The sequence below is a fragment of the Notolepis coatsorum genome (genome assembly GCF_963971535.1).
Source record: "Notolepis coatsorum genome assembly, chromosome: 13".
Classification (NCBI taxonomy): Eukaryota; Metazoa; Chordata; class Actinopteri; order Aulopiformes; family Paralepididae; genus Notolepis; species Notolepis coatsorum.
In genome coordinates, this window is record NC_140177.1 from 88,058,232 (window position 1) to 88,074,686 (window position 16,455).

General features: G+C 40.6%; 1 protein-coding gene across 1 annotated transcript in view; it reads left to right on the forward strand.

Annotated features, from left to right (window-relative positions):
• The window catches only part of xrn1 (5'-3' exoribonuclease 1), a 151,115-nt gene that overhangs the window by 83,507 nt on the left and 51,153 nt on the right, over positions 1–16,455 (forward strand). The window contains exons 21-24 of the mRNA XM_084327733.1: positions 7,125–7,223; positions 14,367–14,482; positions 15,398–15,544; positions 15,649–15,738. Coding sequence (XP_084183859.1) covers positions 7,125–7,223; positions 14,367–14,482; positions 15,398–15,544; positions 15,649–15,738 — 452 coding nt within the window. The remainder of the gene's footprint in view (positions 1–7,124; positions 7,224–14,366; positions 14,483–15,397; positions 15,545–15,648; positions 15,739–16,455) is intronic.

Below are 16,455 nucleotides of genomic sequence, written 5' to 3' on the forward strand. Positions count from 1 at the left end.
GAGCGGGCACACACTCACGCGCACACACGCACACTTATGGCAAGAGGAAAGGCCACTTTAAATTAGTATAACAACAGGAACAGTGTATTGCACTACTAAAGCTACCTAGCATTTCTATATGCTCTGTAAATACTATGTACAGATACCGAGATGTCACACCATGTTACCTGTTACCCGTTTATTGCACAATGTTTTTTTTTATTGGATTCTATTATATGTTGTACCACTGTATTGCACATCATCGCGGGCAAGACCACCCGCATTTCATTGTATACTTGTATGCCGTGACAATTAAAACTCTTGACTTGACTTGACTTGATCCATGCCTTGGTTATCGAGTTACATGATGATATGTCAGGCGAGCGTCTTTTACACGGTACGCATCAGATGACCACCCCCCGACACCTGACACTCCAGAACTGCTAATCATCCGCTGATGGCGAAAATGATTGGTCAGTGTTGTAACCAATGAGTGTAGCTTTCCAACGATACCCCACGCGGGGGTGCAAATACAGGAAATAGGTGAAAGTTGACGAGCGAAAATGAGAAGGAATCACGCGGCCAGATGAACAGCCGTGGATGAGGAAATGGATTTTCTAGAGCTTTTTTTTTACCATTTGACACTGACTTTCTTCCGTCCAAGATGCAAAAAAGAGAATTTTTTCATGCATTCACCACACGTTATCCCGTGGTGAATATAAGTATAATTTCAGAGTGGTCCGGGATAATTCCTGGGAAGCGAGTGATGGGCGCAACGTGAATTCTACTATAAGTGTTGGCGTTTCTTGCCTGGACACGCTACTATTTCCAAATCAAATGTGTATTATGTTTCATCATGAATGCATGAAAGGGGGGGGGGGGGTCGTTTCTGATGCTTTGATTGCCAGTAACCGCATTCGTATTGAACACTAAAAATGCTGATCAGCTGGATCGGTATCAAAACATTGTTGGATCAAGCTGAAATTGATGTCAGATACTCCTTACCTGTGGTCGGTGGTATTCCAAAAATAATATTCCAATTGTCTGATCGCGATTTCCAGTATTGGTGTCCGTCTGGTCTCGGACATAATTTGGCACAACTTATGGATCGAGAGTGCCGGATGCGTTTCCAAGTGTTCGGATGAAGTGACTTACTCTGCTCCATCTAAATATAGCACCCGGTGACATTTGAGTATAACACAGAGTTAGATATAAGGTTTCAAAGGGTGGGCGACACTGCCATCTGGCAGGATGCGGCCGGTATTGCACTTTGGTCATCTCAAAATCCTTTCATATGGCAACACCGATGTCAATGAATGAATAATGAATGAAAATAGCGAATAAAAGAAAAAATTACCAAGCCCGAGATATCTTGGGTCTGGCAGCCAACGCATGGCGAGTTAACCCCAGATATCTCGGGTCTGGCAATTAAAGAGTTAACACTTTGACTGCCATGAAACGTGTTTTGACGTCATTGCTGGCCATGCTCAAGTTGCCGGGGGACGCTGTACAGCGTCCTTATATCAATATTTCAAAAATCTGCGATCGGATTCATATGTCCCCTCCGCTGGCCTGAGATCCACCAGCAGGACCCACTGAGCTCTCTGGCGGTTCAGGAGCGCCATCTGGTGGCCGATCGGCGCAATCGCTTTAACAGGAAGTGGCATAGAGGTTGTGCTACGTCCGTAGTACTTCCGGGTGCTCGCTATAGGTCCCGCGACTCTGGCTCGTCACGCTACACGTGATCGATTGCCAATAACTCGATAAACAACATGATTTGGACGTATATACCATTATACAAGCTGGAGATGGACCGGGTAAATTTACATCCCATAATGATAAGATTTCAACTCTACAATGATCGCCCAACGGCGCGCGGAGACTGGGTGAGTTTCAGCGTGTAACGTTACCGTCTTCGATACTAACTGCTATTATCAACATTTGACCCACATTAGATGATTGGTATAACGCTGCCCACGGAATTATAAACGGCCCCTAGCCCATCCGGTCAACATCAGATGACGTGTAGTAACTTCTAGAAGTACGTCTAGTTGTAATTTTTTATATCGCGCTGATTGCCATAAAACTGTATTGCATCATCAATATAATGTATTTGGGGCTATAGATCACGTTCTGGAGAAAGCTGCAGAAAGAGATGAAAACATACTTATACATTAGACCATACTTTACTATGAATATGTGAATGAAAAAGTTTAACGTTGCTACACAATGAACAATACATATAGGACTTTGAATGGGCCCTAATAATGGCAATGTAGCAATAGAATTTAAAAAGTTATAGCCCTGCAAAGAAGGGGACTTTCTCCATAGACAAATAGCGCTGGCAATCTATGGTATATCATGAATTTAACCTTAGGCAACCAAAGTGTTAAGAACATACCTACACCATCAAGCAGTGGTCAAAGTAACTAAGTATTTATTTTTCTCAAGTACTGTATAACGTCAACTCGTCAAGGTACTTGCACACATGTATGAAGATTATGTACTTTCAATTTGAAGCCTGCCATGTTCAAGAGGACGTAATCAAAACAGCATAACTGGACCACATACCACTTCAACATAACCTTTAATCAGAGCAGCATAACTGGCCACATACCACTTCAACATAACCTTTAATCAGAGCAGCATAACTGGACCACATACCACTTCAACATAACCTTTAATCAAAACAGCATAACTGGACCACATACCACTTCACATAACCTTTAATCAGAGCAGCATAACTGGACCACATACCACTTTAACATAACCTTTAACTTATTATCAAATCTCTTAACTCTGAATATACCTGTACACCCCTCTGTATTACTGCTGAATGATGTCTTTGAGTGTGCAGTACATCCACAGCTAAAGAGATGGTTTTATCTGGTATCACAGTGGCTAAAAAGCTGATAGCATCACGATGGTTCCAACCGGAAAAAATGTGCCGGAAGGTCTGGATTCTTACATATCTCGGATGTGATTTATCAAGAAATATCTACAGCAAGAATTTTGTGTCTCAATGAATCCAAAATGACAATGTGGTTAGAAGTGGTGGAGAGAATAAAAGCTAGCATATAAAGGTAGTGTCTGGTAGGAACAAGTTATAATGGATGGATTATCCAATGGGGGGGGGGTGGGGGGGGGGGGGGTACGAGCTAGAGCATATGTGTGTAGGGTATTAGATAACAGTATTAGGGTATATCCTGTATAAGACATTTAACTAAATGGTGATTTCATTGGATATGCACTGTTAATTAATGCTTGTATATCTTATCGTGTGTTGTCATGTTTGTTTATATGTTTGTTTAAAAAATAATAAAAAAATAAAATACAAAAAAACATAACCTTTAACTGTACCACATACCACTTAACCTCTTAACACTTTCTGTGCCACGCTGTTTGGTTAATTTACCTTTAGAATGCCGGCCTTTCTAGTAGTTTCCTTGGTCCCTGCACTATGTTTGCGAAGCTGTGTGTGTTCTGTATTATAGCTGTAGAGACACGGTGTGGCCCATTTCGACAAACATTACTTGTAGTCCAGCATGGGAATAATAGTTTGTTTCCACACGCTGTAGTTTGTAGTTTATTACACGCTAAACATCGCACATTTCCAAGATAATAGTATTTTTTCATAGATCGCGAGATAAAACACGTTATGTGCAATAAGCCCAAACTGTTCTGGCTGATCCCCTAAAACCCTTAATACTCATATCAAAGGTATATGTATCATCACAAAATCATCAAGGGTGGGGGGGGGTCGTTTTAACTCAAAACTGTGATCGCGTTTGCCAAGCATGCTTTTCGTCCCTTGAAACACAGAACTGTGATCGTTAGAAAAACACGTTTCAGATTAGGTAAAATAGACATCGAATGTAGCTTACCTTCGCCAGAAGGTATTCCAAAAGTATAATTCCAAGTGATCGCATCGCCATCGCGATTACCAGTGTATATGTCTATACACGCTTCGATGGTCGAATACTCTCATGCAACGCAATCCAGAGGCGAGGAGAAACTGAAAGTGATCTGGCTATCAGACCAGAGCCCCATGCTGTTCAGACACGGGACGATACTGCCACCTGGTGATGGTCGATCAGAATGCAGTTCAAAGTTGTCGGGACGTGCCTAAATGATCGCTCTGGGCAACTGTGTAGATCGGGGATCAAAGTAAAAGATCAAATGATCCAAAAGCGTATTTATACGTTTTTGGCACGCAACGGTTGGGGCCCAGAAACGTAAAAAGCCGTGATTGGCACCCAATGTGTTAAGCCCTAGCCATATTTTCAGAGAATTCGCCTAAAAGTACATACCCAAGTAAATGAAAGATTGCTCCACTTCTACAAGGTCCATTTGCATGTTCTTGGTATTTAGGGACATCTATGGACCTCTTAGGGAATGTATTCAGTGTCAGAAATATTATAATTAAAATAATTTATATTCTCCTTTGGTTCATTACAATTTACTCAAGCATAGTAACAAAGGAGAATATAAATTATTATCTTATTTTTTTCATCTTTGACAGCGAATAACACCATGCTAACATTGACCAGACGTGAAAGATGTACACTGAGCTCATTCAGCACCTTCTTGAGGTCAAGTGTACAAAAAATCTAAGCAAATTAATAAAGGGCAGATGATTTATAGGGTTTTTTGTAGATACAGTACTGAATTTACCCATCCGGACACATGCAATTTGAAATATGAATATAGAATATCTAGGCCTATAAATTACCTTATTATGGCCAAGTCATACATCTATGGATCGGGCCAGATCTCCTCTTCCCAATGGCAGAGTTCAATCTGGATTTAGTATCACCAGGCGCCCGTAACAGGGCAGCAAAAACCGTGAATGAAATCTACTGTAAGTACAGTTACTTTTTTATAATGTAAATAGCTCCGACATTTTTTATCTGATTGAGACGTGTTTTTTTTTCTCTAGACGTTCACAGAAAGGTAAAGAAACAAACTACGTTCTATTTCATGGCAATAACATTCAGGTTTGTTCGACCTGTGAGATATAATCACTAAAATAACGTCAGAATTTCTCGCAAAGAATATTTTCAGCAGCATTGACTAGGGATGGGTATCGTTAGGATTTTATCGATACTGCTTAACGGTTCAGTACTTTATCGATACTCTTATCGGTTCTTTTAGATTATTATTACGGTATTTAAAAAAACAAAAAATGTATACATTTGTTATTTGAATGGCTTAAGGCTATATCTGTATTTGATGTTTGTTTGTTGTGTTGCATACTTGAAATAAACTTCAATCAAATCAAACCCCCCCCTCTTAAAAACAAAAACCTGTGTTTAACCTAGCCATCTATAAAACATCATGCTAAAACTGTGAAACATGTCCTACTCCGCTAAAGAAAGAAATACATAGCAAACATGACTCAGTTATCCAATAGTGCTGCTGCTTTTTATTTTGTTAAAATCTTTTTGTTAAGACGAAAAGACTACAATATGACTACAACGATTTCATGATGGCTTCCTGTCCTCACATTTCCATTTCCAGTTTTCCGGTTAACGTTACATTTTCAACAACAGATTGCTGCTAATTAAACACTTCATGGAAACGGAGTAACGTTAATGTTATGTCGAGTTCATGCGTGTAGTGTAGTATGAACTCGACATAACGTTAACATTACTCCGTGTCCACTGTTGCTGCCACTGTTGCGTCACAGATGGATGGTACAGTCTGTTAGCTCTGTAGCTAGCATAGACTACCGATAGCAGTACCTTTAATGTCGGAGCTTATCAATACTCAGTTTTTTTCTAATTTAGTACCGGTTCCCATTTAGAACAGGGTTTCGGGGGGCATCCCTAGCTTTGACAGAGGATGGTGTGAGCTGGTTAGTGTAGTTTTATGAAATGTCCATTGAAAGCCCTTGATATCCTCTGTTTTAGGACCACAACGCTTTCATGACGTGTTATTTCCTCGCATCTAATTCATCTGGTTTCCGCCGAGATATTTATGAACTCATATTTCGCTAATAACACATCATTCAACAACAAATCATTGGTAAACAAACGTAGTGCTGAAAATATACACTGACTGCTGTTTTGATAGGCTTAGGATCTTGGCTACATTTGAAGAAAAAAAACTAGGGTTGTCAGTTTATCGCGTTAATTAGATTAATTAATTACACAGCAAATTATCGCGTTATGAAAATTAACTCAAATTAATGAGAAAAAAATTAACAAAAAAAATTTAAAAAAATCTTATTTTTAATAAACTTTTTTTTAAATATTTTTTTATCTTATTCATTCCATAAGAACGTAGAATAAACATTTAAAAATTTTTTTTAAATGGTCCATTTGCATGTTCTTGGTATCTGATTCTAGGGACATCTATGGATCTCAGGGAATGTATTCCCAGTGTCAGAAATACTGTCTGTTACTAGGCTTGAGTAAATTGTAATGAACTAAATGAGAATATCAATTAAATTATTTTCTTTTTCTTTTTACTGTGAATAACACCATGCTAAAATTCACCAGACCTGAAAAATCTAAGCAAATTAATAAAGGGAAGATGATTAAACAGAAGGTTTTGTAGATGCAGTATTGAATTCTGCCATCCGGACACATGCAATTTGAAATATGATTATAGAATATAAAATATCAGGCCTAAAATGGTTATGTGATTAATTAGATTTATCGCCTGACGGCACTAAAAAAAACGCAACATTAATTAATATGAATGGAAACTGACATGACCGGTTAGCCTCTGGAGAGGCGTTAGTTGGACAATGCCTAGGCTAACCGGTCATGTCCGCTTCCATTCATTGTGCTAAGCTAGGCTAACATGCAGCCAGATAGCTTTCTACTGAACACACAGAGTGGAAACTGGTATCTATCTTCTTGTCTCTCTCTGGAGAAGACGGTAAGCTAATTTCCAATAATGTTGGCGTGTTCCTTTAAGTACATTCAATCTCAAATACTTCTCTACTTGTGTAAAAAAAAATTGAATGGAGGACTTTTACTTTTACCAGAGTACTTCTTTATCTGGGTATTTCTACTTTTACTTAAATAAAGGAACTGTGTACTTCTTCCATCACTGCCATCAAGAACTATGTCATAGGAAACTTCCCTTTTGCCCTGTCAGCAACACTTGCATTCTTATCTGGTTGGCTGAAATAGGTGCAGGAGTCCAGTGATGTCATCAAAGATGGCCGGGTGCGGGTGGTCTTCAGCGTGCCATGTGAACCTCAGCTAGAGAGCTTGATTCAGAACCAGCACGTAAGGAAGACACACACACACACACACACATTGTGTTACACAGACACTGTACTGTGCAGTGTGTTGCCTCATAGAAAGAAGGTCCTGGGTTTGAACCTGACAGGGGGATTTTATGTGTAGAGTGTTTATTTATTACCTTTATTTATTCTCAAAAGGACAATTGAGGTCACCCTAATTTCCAATGCCATCGAGACTTAGTCATTTCAATGCATAATTTTCTTTTACAATATAATCATATGAATAACTATATAGCACTTTTCATACATGGACCACAGTCCAGAGTTCCCCACAGCAATTAGTATAAAATGAACATGGGCATAAAATCTGCATATAGTTTTTATATTTTTATTATCTTTCTTCCCCTCTTTTTCCCGATTTTTCTCCCATCCCACCCTTCCTGGTTGTTGCGTAATGTCCCCTACTGTTGGTCCGAGAGACCGGAGACTGTCGCATGCTTTCCTCCGACGCGTGTGCAGCCTGCCGGCAGGCCAGCCTGGCCGCGCAGGTTCTCACCGGGGAGAGTGTAGCGTGTGGGAGGCCGCACTGTCTCTCCCTAGTTCCTACCCTTGCTGAGCAGGCGCCCCGACCGAACTGTAGGGGTCGCTGTCCACAACGCCCAGGACCCACCCTTCAGCTTTCCCACCCTCTAATACTGCCAATTGTATTAGTGTGAGAGGCCAGCCAAGCTGATAGCAACGCCGGGAGCTGGATTCGAACAGGCGAATCCAGCGTCTCCGGTGTTGGTGACGAACGCAATCTCCGCTACGCCACCTGACCCCATAAATCTGCATATAGTTGACGGAATAAATACATATTTTCTCCCTTAGGTAGAGCTCATACAGCCTATAGTAGGGGTGTAACGGTACACAGAAGCCACTGTTCGGTACGTACCTCGGTTTTGGGGTCACGGTTCGGTACGAGTTCGGTACAACAGGAAAAAAATATTTATAATTATTAGGGATGCCCTGATCGATCGGCCAGCGATCGGTATCGGCCGATATTCAGTATAAATGAGATCGGTGAATTCCGATAATGCTTTATTTTCGCAGATCGTGAAAACCGATAGAAAAACATGATCCAATTCTTAGCGGAGTTATCACTCGCTGACTTCTCTCTCAAGCACACAGAGCTGCAGCGCACTGCCGCTCCTCCTCCCCTGCCCCTCCCAGACCTGTCAACAGAGGCTCTTATTGTCTCCGGCAATAGTCTGCTCTAGTCTAGTGCATGGGACCTCTGTGAGCTAACGTTAGCTACCTAGCTAACATTACTGTTTAAACAAAATGACCCAGTCAACTATTCACTTTTAGTTTAATACATGAGGCATTGTCTAACGTTATCTAGCTGGCTAGCTACTGATAGCTGCTGATATCAACAAATGCTCCAGCAATAGTCGAGTGCATGATACCTCCGTTAGCTCGGTAGCCAACGTTAGCTCACGTTAGCTCTATATGAAATGTCCCAGTAAACTAAATAGTTCACTGAGGTGTTGTCTTAACGTTATCTAGCCAGCTAGCCGTAGCTACAGATAGCTCCTGATATCAATGTCTTATAACATTGATTCGATGCGTATTCGAGCCCCTGGCTTGCATCGCAGTCACGAAAGGGGCTAGCTGAGGGCATGCTGAATGTGATTTGACCAAAGCAGAGTATACCAATAGGGTCCAGCTGCAGCGCCGGAGAGTCCTGGCTGCAGCTGGAGGCTACTCGAATATACACACAGACGGAGCTGTTTGCAGATAGCGAGCATTTTGACTTGTTGTGTGGTGGCGATGTCTCACAGATAATACAACTACAAGTATGATTATATAATATATATATTTTATAAAAAAAATATATATATATATATATTATTTTTTTTTATTATTTTTATAAAACCAAAAACTAGCGGTATCGGCCGATATGGCTCATAGACGATCGGTATCTGTGGCAAGAAAACGTGATCGGGGCATCCCTAATAATTATTATATATGTATAATGATTATACAGAGTAAATGATTATTATTATAATAATAATTATTAAATATAATTATTTTCTATTAACACTATGATCGCCGATGACGAGTTAAGACGTCATTCCTAGCCATGCTCATTCTGCCGAAGACGCCGTAACTCGTCTTTGATGTCAATATTTCAAAAATCTGTGATCGAAATCATATTTCCCCTCCGGAGCCCTGAGACACACTGCAAAGCTCCACTCAACTCTCTAGCGGTTCAAGAGCGCCATCTGGTGGCCGATCGGCAGATCGCCAACCGGAAATGACCCTTTGAACCGGTAGTGCTCATCCATATGTTGTCCGGGCACTCGCTATCGTTAGAGAGACTCCGTCTTGACACAGTGGACATCGATCGGTGCAAATAACTCGAAAAAACAACATGATTTGGACGTATATACTATTATACAACCTGGAAATGGATCGGGCATTTCTCCATCCCATAATAGAAAAAATTCTGTTCCACGCTCATCTGCCAGCGGCGCGAGGAAGCCACGGTAAGATTCAGCGTTATATTCTAACGTGTTCCATATAAACTGCTATGATGAACATATGACCCACTCTGGATGAATCATCTAACGCTGCCCACGGAATTATAAACGATCCCCCGCCCATCCGGTCATCATCAGATGATATGTAGTAACTCCTAGAAGCACATCCAGTTGAAATTTTTTATCTCGCACAGATTCCTACCAAACTGTATTTGATCATCAATATAATGCATTTAGGGCTATAAATCACGTTCTGAAGAAAGCTGCAGAAAACGATAAAAACATACTTATACTTTAGACCATATTTTAGTATGAATATGTGAATGAAAAAGTTTAACGTTGCTACACCCTGAACAATACATATAAGACATTGAATGGGCCATAATAATGGCAATTTAGCAATAGAATTAAAAAAGTTATAGCCCTGCAAAGAAGGGGAACTTCTCCATAGACAAATAGAGATGGCGAGGGATGGTAAATTATGAATTTAACCCATGGCGATCAAAGTGTTAAGTTATACTTATATAACTAGGCTTGCTGTTGTAGTCAGTGATACCGGTGTCATTTTGTGTTCAGGCATCCACTGAGTTAAATTAATTGCCTACCGCCCCCTTAACTCATTCTGCGCCAATCACGTAAAAAGTCGCGTTAACTCGCCAACCGCTCAGCGCCAATCACGAGAAAAGTCAGGTTTTAATCGTTATTTCTTTTATTCGCTATATCCATTCATTTTCATCGATCCAGCCTGATGTTATCATTGGCAATGGGTCTGAGCTCGCAAAAGGGCAAATACCGCCGCCTACAGGTATTGCACTCTATTGGGAATGGTGTAGTTTCTTTTCTGGGACGATCCGAGCCATGCGTGCGGGGTTTAAATACTCAGGCGAGGTAAGCCTCAACAACGATGACATGGAACAGTAACCCCGCCCGCCAGGGTTAGAAATTAACATTTCTTTTCAAGGGCTTTTTTTGCCCCCCCTTAATTGATTTTCAGGGGCTTTTTTTTGTATTTCGGGGGCACTGAATTTTTATGATAAACGGTTATTAAACATCCTTATCATTTAAACTCTTTTTCCTTTGTGTTTTTATAGTTTGATAAAAAACGCTCCATCTTGTCTGTCTTCAAAATGCCATCAAATGCTGGTGAGCTGCTCACCTGCTAATGTGAGAGGGTGGGGAGAGTGACGTCGACATCGGCGTCTGATCAAAACAGATTTAATAAATCACGTCTTTCACTCGTCAGTTAAATAAATAGTAATATAAATTTTTATACTATGTTTGATAACATAATGTTAATGACATTAATAATGTCTCCATATATATATATATCATTAGTAAACTGTCTGGGGCTTTTTGAGGGAAGCCGAGAACGCATAGCTGTCAGTGCGTACAGGGGTGAAGTCACAGCTGGGAGCGTTGCAGTGTTTGCAATGGAGGAGAAGTTTGGTTCACTTGTAAATAAACTATTCACATAAATGAAACAAAATATAATGTTAATGTCTCCATCAGGGTTTCCGTTAGAAAATACTGGGGCCAGTCTCCGTGTCCTGGAAGATTTAAATCTCCCGGACAAATGTGAGAAATTCCGGTCAGTTTATTGAGCTTAAAAACAATTGATAGGCAGGCTATATAAAGAATGACATCCTCAAGGCATGTAGATTTATAATATTTTAACTTAAAACTAGGCTACTTTTGCGTATATACAGTCATTAATATATTCCAAATAAAATAACTCCCTCGAGACTCCGTGATGCTGCTGACTTGAAATCAAATGGGTGTCTGTGGGCAGTTGGCCCGACATTAAACAGCAGTCTGTTATAATCAAATTTTTATGAGCTAACGAATTCCGTTATATTGGACATTTGTATTAATTATATCAAGCGAAGAACTGAGAAATTTGGCAGAGAGAGACAGCAACATTATCGTGGGGTCCGGTTCACTGAAACGTTCAACGAAGCGATAAACTAATCCCAATAGTATGCAACTGCAGAGCCGCAGAGCCAGCGGCGCTCTCAGGTCCGCTCTGAGGACCGCTCAGCAGCGCCACCCACCCAGTGGCTGAATTGGAGTATTGCACTGTGCGGGCACAACTGTGAGCTCTGCGGCTCTGCAGTTGCATGCTTCTCGCTAATCCAGCACCAAGCTCCGCCATTCTCATCAGCAAACCACAGGTTGCGAGGGAATTATTTTCACAGGACATTATGACTGGAGATATTTAAATATGTCGGACTTCAACGGAATATATATAATTAGTAAACTGTCTGGGGCATTTTGTGCCCCCCTTAACTGATTTTCGAGGGCATTTTGCCCCAAGCCCCCGTTAATTTCTAACCCTGCCGCCCGCCCGTTCATGTGTAACGGTCGGTAATGTGGGACGGACCTCCACGAGCAGTATTTGGGATGGCGATCAGATAATTGGATTATTTCTTTTGCATTACATCAGATACAAGGTAAGAACACTATATATAAATTTGATTGTTGATCTGATATATCTTTCTACCCCGATCGACGCTGTCTCTGTGTGTGTGTGTGTGGCTGTGTGCCGTTGGGTGCAGGAGGTGGGGGGGGGGGGGGGGGGGGGCACCGCGGTCCAGGGCTCGTTTCATTCTTGCATGAGGAAGGATAATAATGATGATCTAGGGTTGATTTCAGGAAGATTCGATAATCAGGCGAAAAATTACTGTTTAGTGTATTCCACTAAAGGGCTATTATCGCGTCTTTCCCTGGAATTACTCAGAAGCACCCAGACTATTCATATTCAAAATGGTATCAAACTGAAATGTACCGATGAAAAAAACAATCTGTTTCGTGGATGTTGACTGGAAGCAGTGTTAATTTTGTCAACTAAAATGATGACGAAAGGTGTTCGTCAACGAAGGTTTTTTTCATGACGACAACGAGACGTGACGTCACATTATTTAAGACCATGTGACGCTAACGAGACTAAATACTTTATTAAATATCGTTGACCACAACTGAGGACACAAAAATGTAATTTACAAAAACCAGGACTTCATGTATGTTGATATTGTTGACTAGAACAAGACGAGACAAAATAATTATAACTTTTCTTAATGCCATCGCCCAACAGAGCAGTGTGACGGGGAGCTGCTCACCTGCTAATGTGAGAGGGTGGAGAGAGTAGCTGTAAAAAAAGAAATATAATATAATAATTTTTTTTAGTACATTAACTAAAAATAGACAAATGTCATCCGTTTTCGTCGACAAAATCTAGACTAAAACAAAAAAGACAAAATCGAGACAAAAACTGACTAAGACTAAAATGCTCAGACATTTAGTTGACTAAAACTGACTAAACGAAAAATTAATTAATATGACTAAATATGATGAAAATTAAAAAGGAGCACTTGACACATGACTAAGACCAAAACTAAAATGAAAATAGCTGCCAAAATTAACACTGACTGGAAGCAACTCACTGACAGTCGACGGGGTTTATTAGACCAATAGATATAATATAAGATATATTTTAAGCACTCGCAAGTGAACAAAAGTGCCACATTGACTTACAGCGCTGGCGTAGCGCCCTCTGGCGCATTAAGTGATGGCGCAGAATGAGTTAACAACTTATGCTTGTTAAGTTTCAGTTTCACTTCTAGAGGAGATTTAACTTCACGTGAAGCCAAGAAAGAAGACTAGAGAAGAGATGCCATGTTACACAACAATGACGGATGATTTATCAATATTTTGGATTTAAACACCATAGCAGCTCAACTGGAGAGGAGCTCAGATGATCTGTCTGGAAGAGTATGTAGTGCGTCTTTTCTTTTTTTTTCTTCAATCAGCTGGCGAAAGTCCACAGGAGAAAGTTGGCGTGTGTTGTTGTGTGTGTGTGTGTCTTTCCATTGGTTAACATTATTGGGTGAACAAGAAAACTAAAGAAAACTGTAAAATTGTAATGACCCTGTTGTGTTACAAACATCATTCATTCATGTTCTTTTTTTCAGGGACACCTGTAGTAAACGGGAGGGGAGGGGAGAAACAGCCCAGTGCAGAGTTGTTCATTTATTCTGTCCGCTTGTCATTGTGCCTTTACAAGCTTCAACGTTTGTATTCATCATCTAAATTTGGCAATACAAGCTTAATATTCAACGTTAAAGATCAAAGTAAGCCAGTGTAAAGTAAAGATATTGAGCATAGATTTGTAAAATGTGCAACCCTAGTTTCACCTGAGACGTATTCGTCGTATGGCTGGATGTACCGAACCGTGACGTCCGTACCATGAAGTCGCAGGACGAATACATGTACCGTTACACCCCTAAGTGAGAGAGTGAGTGAGAGTGAGTGAGTGTGAGAGTGAGAGAGAGAGGTCAAATGTTAAAGGCTCTATGGAGCAGTAGGAGCAGACGGAATACTCATGAACACACTATTTAATCCTGATCTGTAAAACCCATGTCCCTCTCTCGCTTGCTCCTCATCAGGAAACTCCATTTCCCAGCATCCCTCAGACAGCAGAGGACTGCAACATCCACGGTGCATCAGTGTTAGGACAGAAAGAGCAGACCAGTAGAGCAGGAGCTTAGACAGACCTAACAAGTCAATCAATGAAATGCATGTAGAACATATTTTCTCCCTTAGGTAGAGCCTATAGTATTTATTCCCCTCACTAACTCACTCTGTGTGTGTGTGTGTGTTTACAGAAGTACTGCGTGAAGTACAGTCCCGGCTACTTCCTGGCCTCTCGTCTCGGCATCACCAGTTACCTCGTTTCCCGCTTCGCAGGGAGCATCTTCATTGGCCGAGGATCTAGGAAGAAGTGAGTTCTTTGTCAATCCCTTTTTATTTATAAAGAAAAACATATACCGTATATAATATATATATATATATTCTTTTTTTAATAATGAAACATTTAAAGCCATTATCAAGGGTCCTACCATTTGAACTGTGTTTCTTCGACGACAGACAGTTGAGAAAGTGGTAGGCCTGTCCCCGACTAAGGATTTGTATAGTCGTCTTTGATCGGCCAAAATGTGCAGGCCAAAATGTGCAGATAGTCGACTGGTAGTCGACTACTCCCCCCCCCCCCCCCCCCCCGAATGCAAAAAAGAAAAAAAAATCATTTTAATATATATATTCTTTTTTGTTCATTCCATTTGGGCTGTGGGGGTGCTTAATGTCTGAAGGAGTTGACTGCAGTCTGCTTGTCCTCTGCAAAAGCATGAACACACTAGAGACTAGACAAATATCAAGATGTATCCATTAGACTGTGAAATCCTATGTGCCTGTTTTCTTAGGCAGTTAGCCTCGCTGATATAATGCGCCATTAGCGTTAGCCACGCTTCTAGGCCTCTTTGCTTTTGGAAAGAATGATAAAAAATGTATAATATTATAATAATCCTTTTTATTTTTGTATTTTCTCTAAGAGGTTGACAGTCGACTACGGCTCCTTTCGATAGATTAGTTTACTATTTGACTGGTCAAGGTCAGCCCTAGAAAGTGGGCTGGAATATCGCACTGAATGTATTCTGTTTCACTTCATTATTCATTCAGAAACTGCTTATACTCTGGTCCATTTCAGATGTTATTATTCTGGTCTACAGACCTGATGGGTAGACTCTGCCTAGTAACGGATGCTGATTGGCTAATTCACAAGTGCACACTCTGCATCTCTACAGGATTAACTACCACTTTAATGATCTCTCCTGCTTCCTCTCCTCTCCTCTTCCTCCAGTCCCCACGGGGAGCAGAAGGCCAATGTGGGGCTCAACCTGAAGTTCAGTAAGAAGAATGAGGAGGTGCCAGGCTACACCAGGAGAACAGAGAAAGAATGGCTCTATTCTGCTGCCGTAGAGGAGCTGCTGGCTGAGTACCTGGAGAGGTACTGCTGTGTGTGGGTGTAGGTGTGTTGTAGGTTCTCCGAGGTGTTAAACATGGTTAGGTTAGGTGTGTATAATCACTGTTATGTTCTGCTGGGTCTTGTAGGTTCTCCGAGGTGTTCAACTTGGTGTCTAGAAACAGCAATGATGATGTTTTCTACGAGGACGACATTTGGCCTGGAGAGGATCAGCATGGGTAACGAGACATTTATTTATTTACCATATTGGTCCGATTATAAGAGGTGTCCGACTATAAGACATCCGCCCCACCCCCCTTTTTTCCCCAGACACATTTTTTTTTAATATATTTTTTGAAGATCAAATTGTATTTAGATATATATATATTTTGATATGATAAAATAATTACAGATGTAGTCTACCGGTACTTGTATTTCTAACATTATGTAACCATCTCAAAGTGAAAAATAGAACCATAGATTATATTTCAATTAGACATTCCCTCATTGAGCACCATGTTGTTAAAATTTGAATTCTTCTCCTCCTCAGTCCTTGGTCAACTTGGCCTATTAACCTTTAACTGTCTGAAACCTAATGACGATCATTCAACATTAACGTTACTGTCTTTTGAAGGCCGTAGCAGGCTCAGTCTTTAAGCGAGTAGCACAAATTCATTGGTTTCTGGAGAAGCATCCTAAAATACCAAACATGCCATACTAGCTGACCAGGAAAGGGGCTAAATATCACTCCAGATGAAGCTTTCTTTCCTGCCTCTTAATCTCGGCTGCAAATCCAAGACGACTGCACTTTTTCAGGTGTAATTTTCTGCAAAAACGTATCATCTTATATTTGGTCTCCTCTGGGAAGATCTAATAATGGAATGTTTTTGTTTTTGTTTTTTTTTGTTTTTTTTTACAGTGATACAATAAATCCAGCCATGTCATGGTAATCGCCT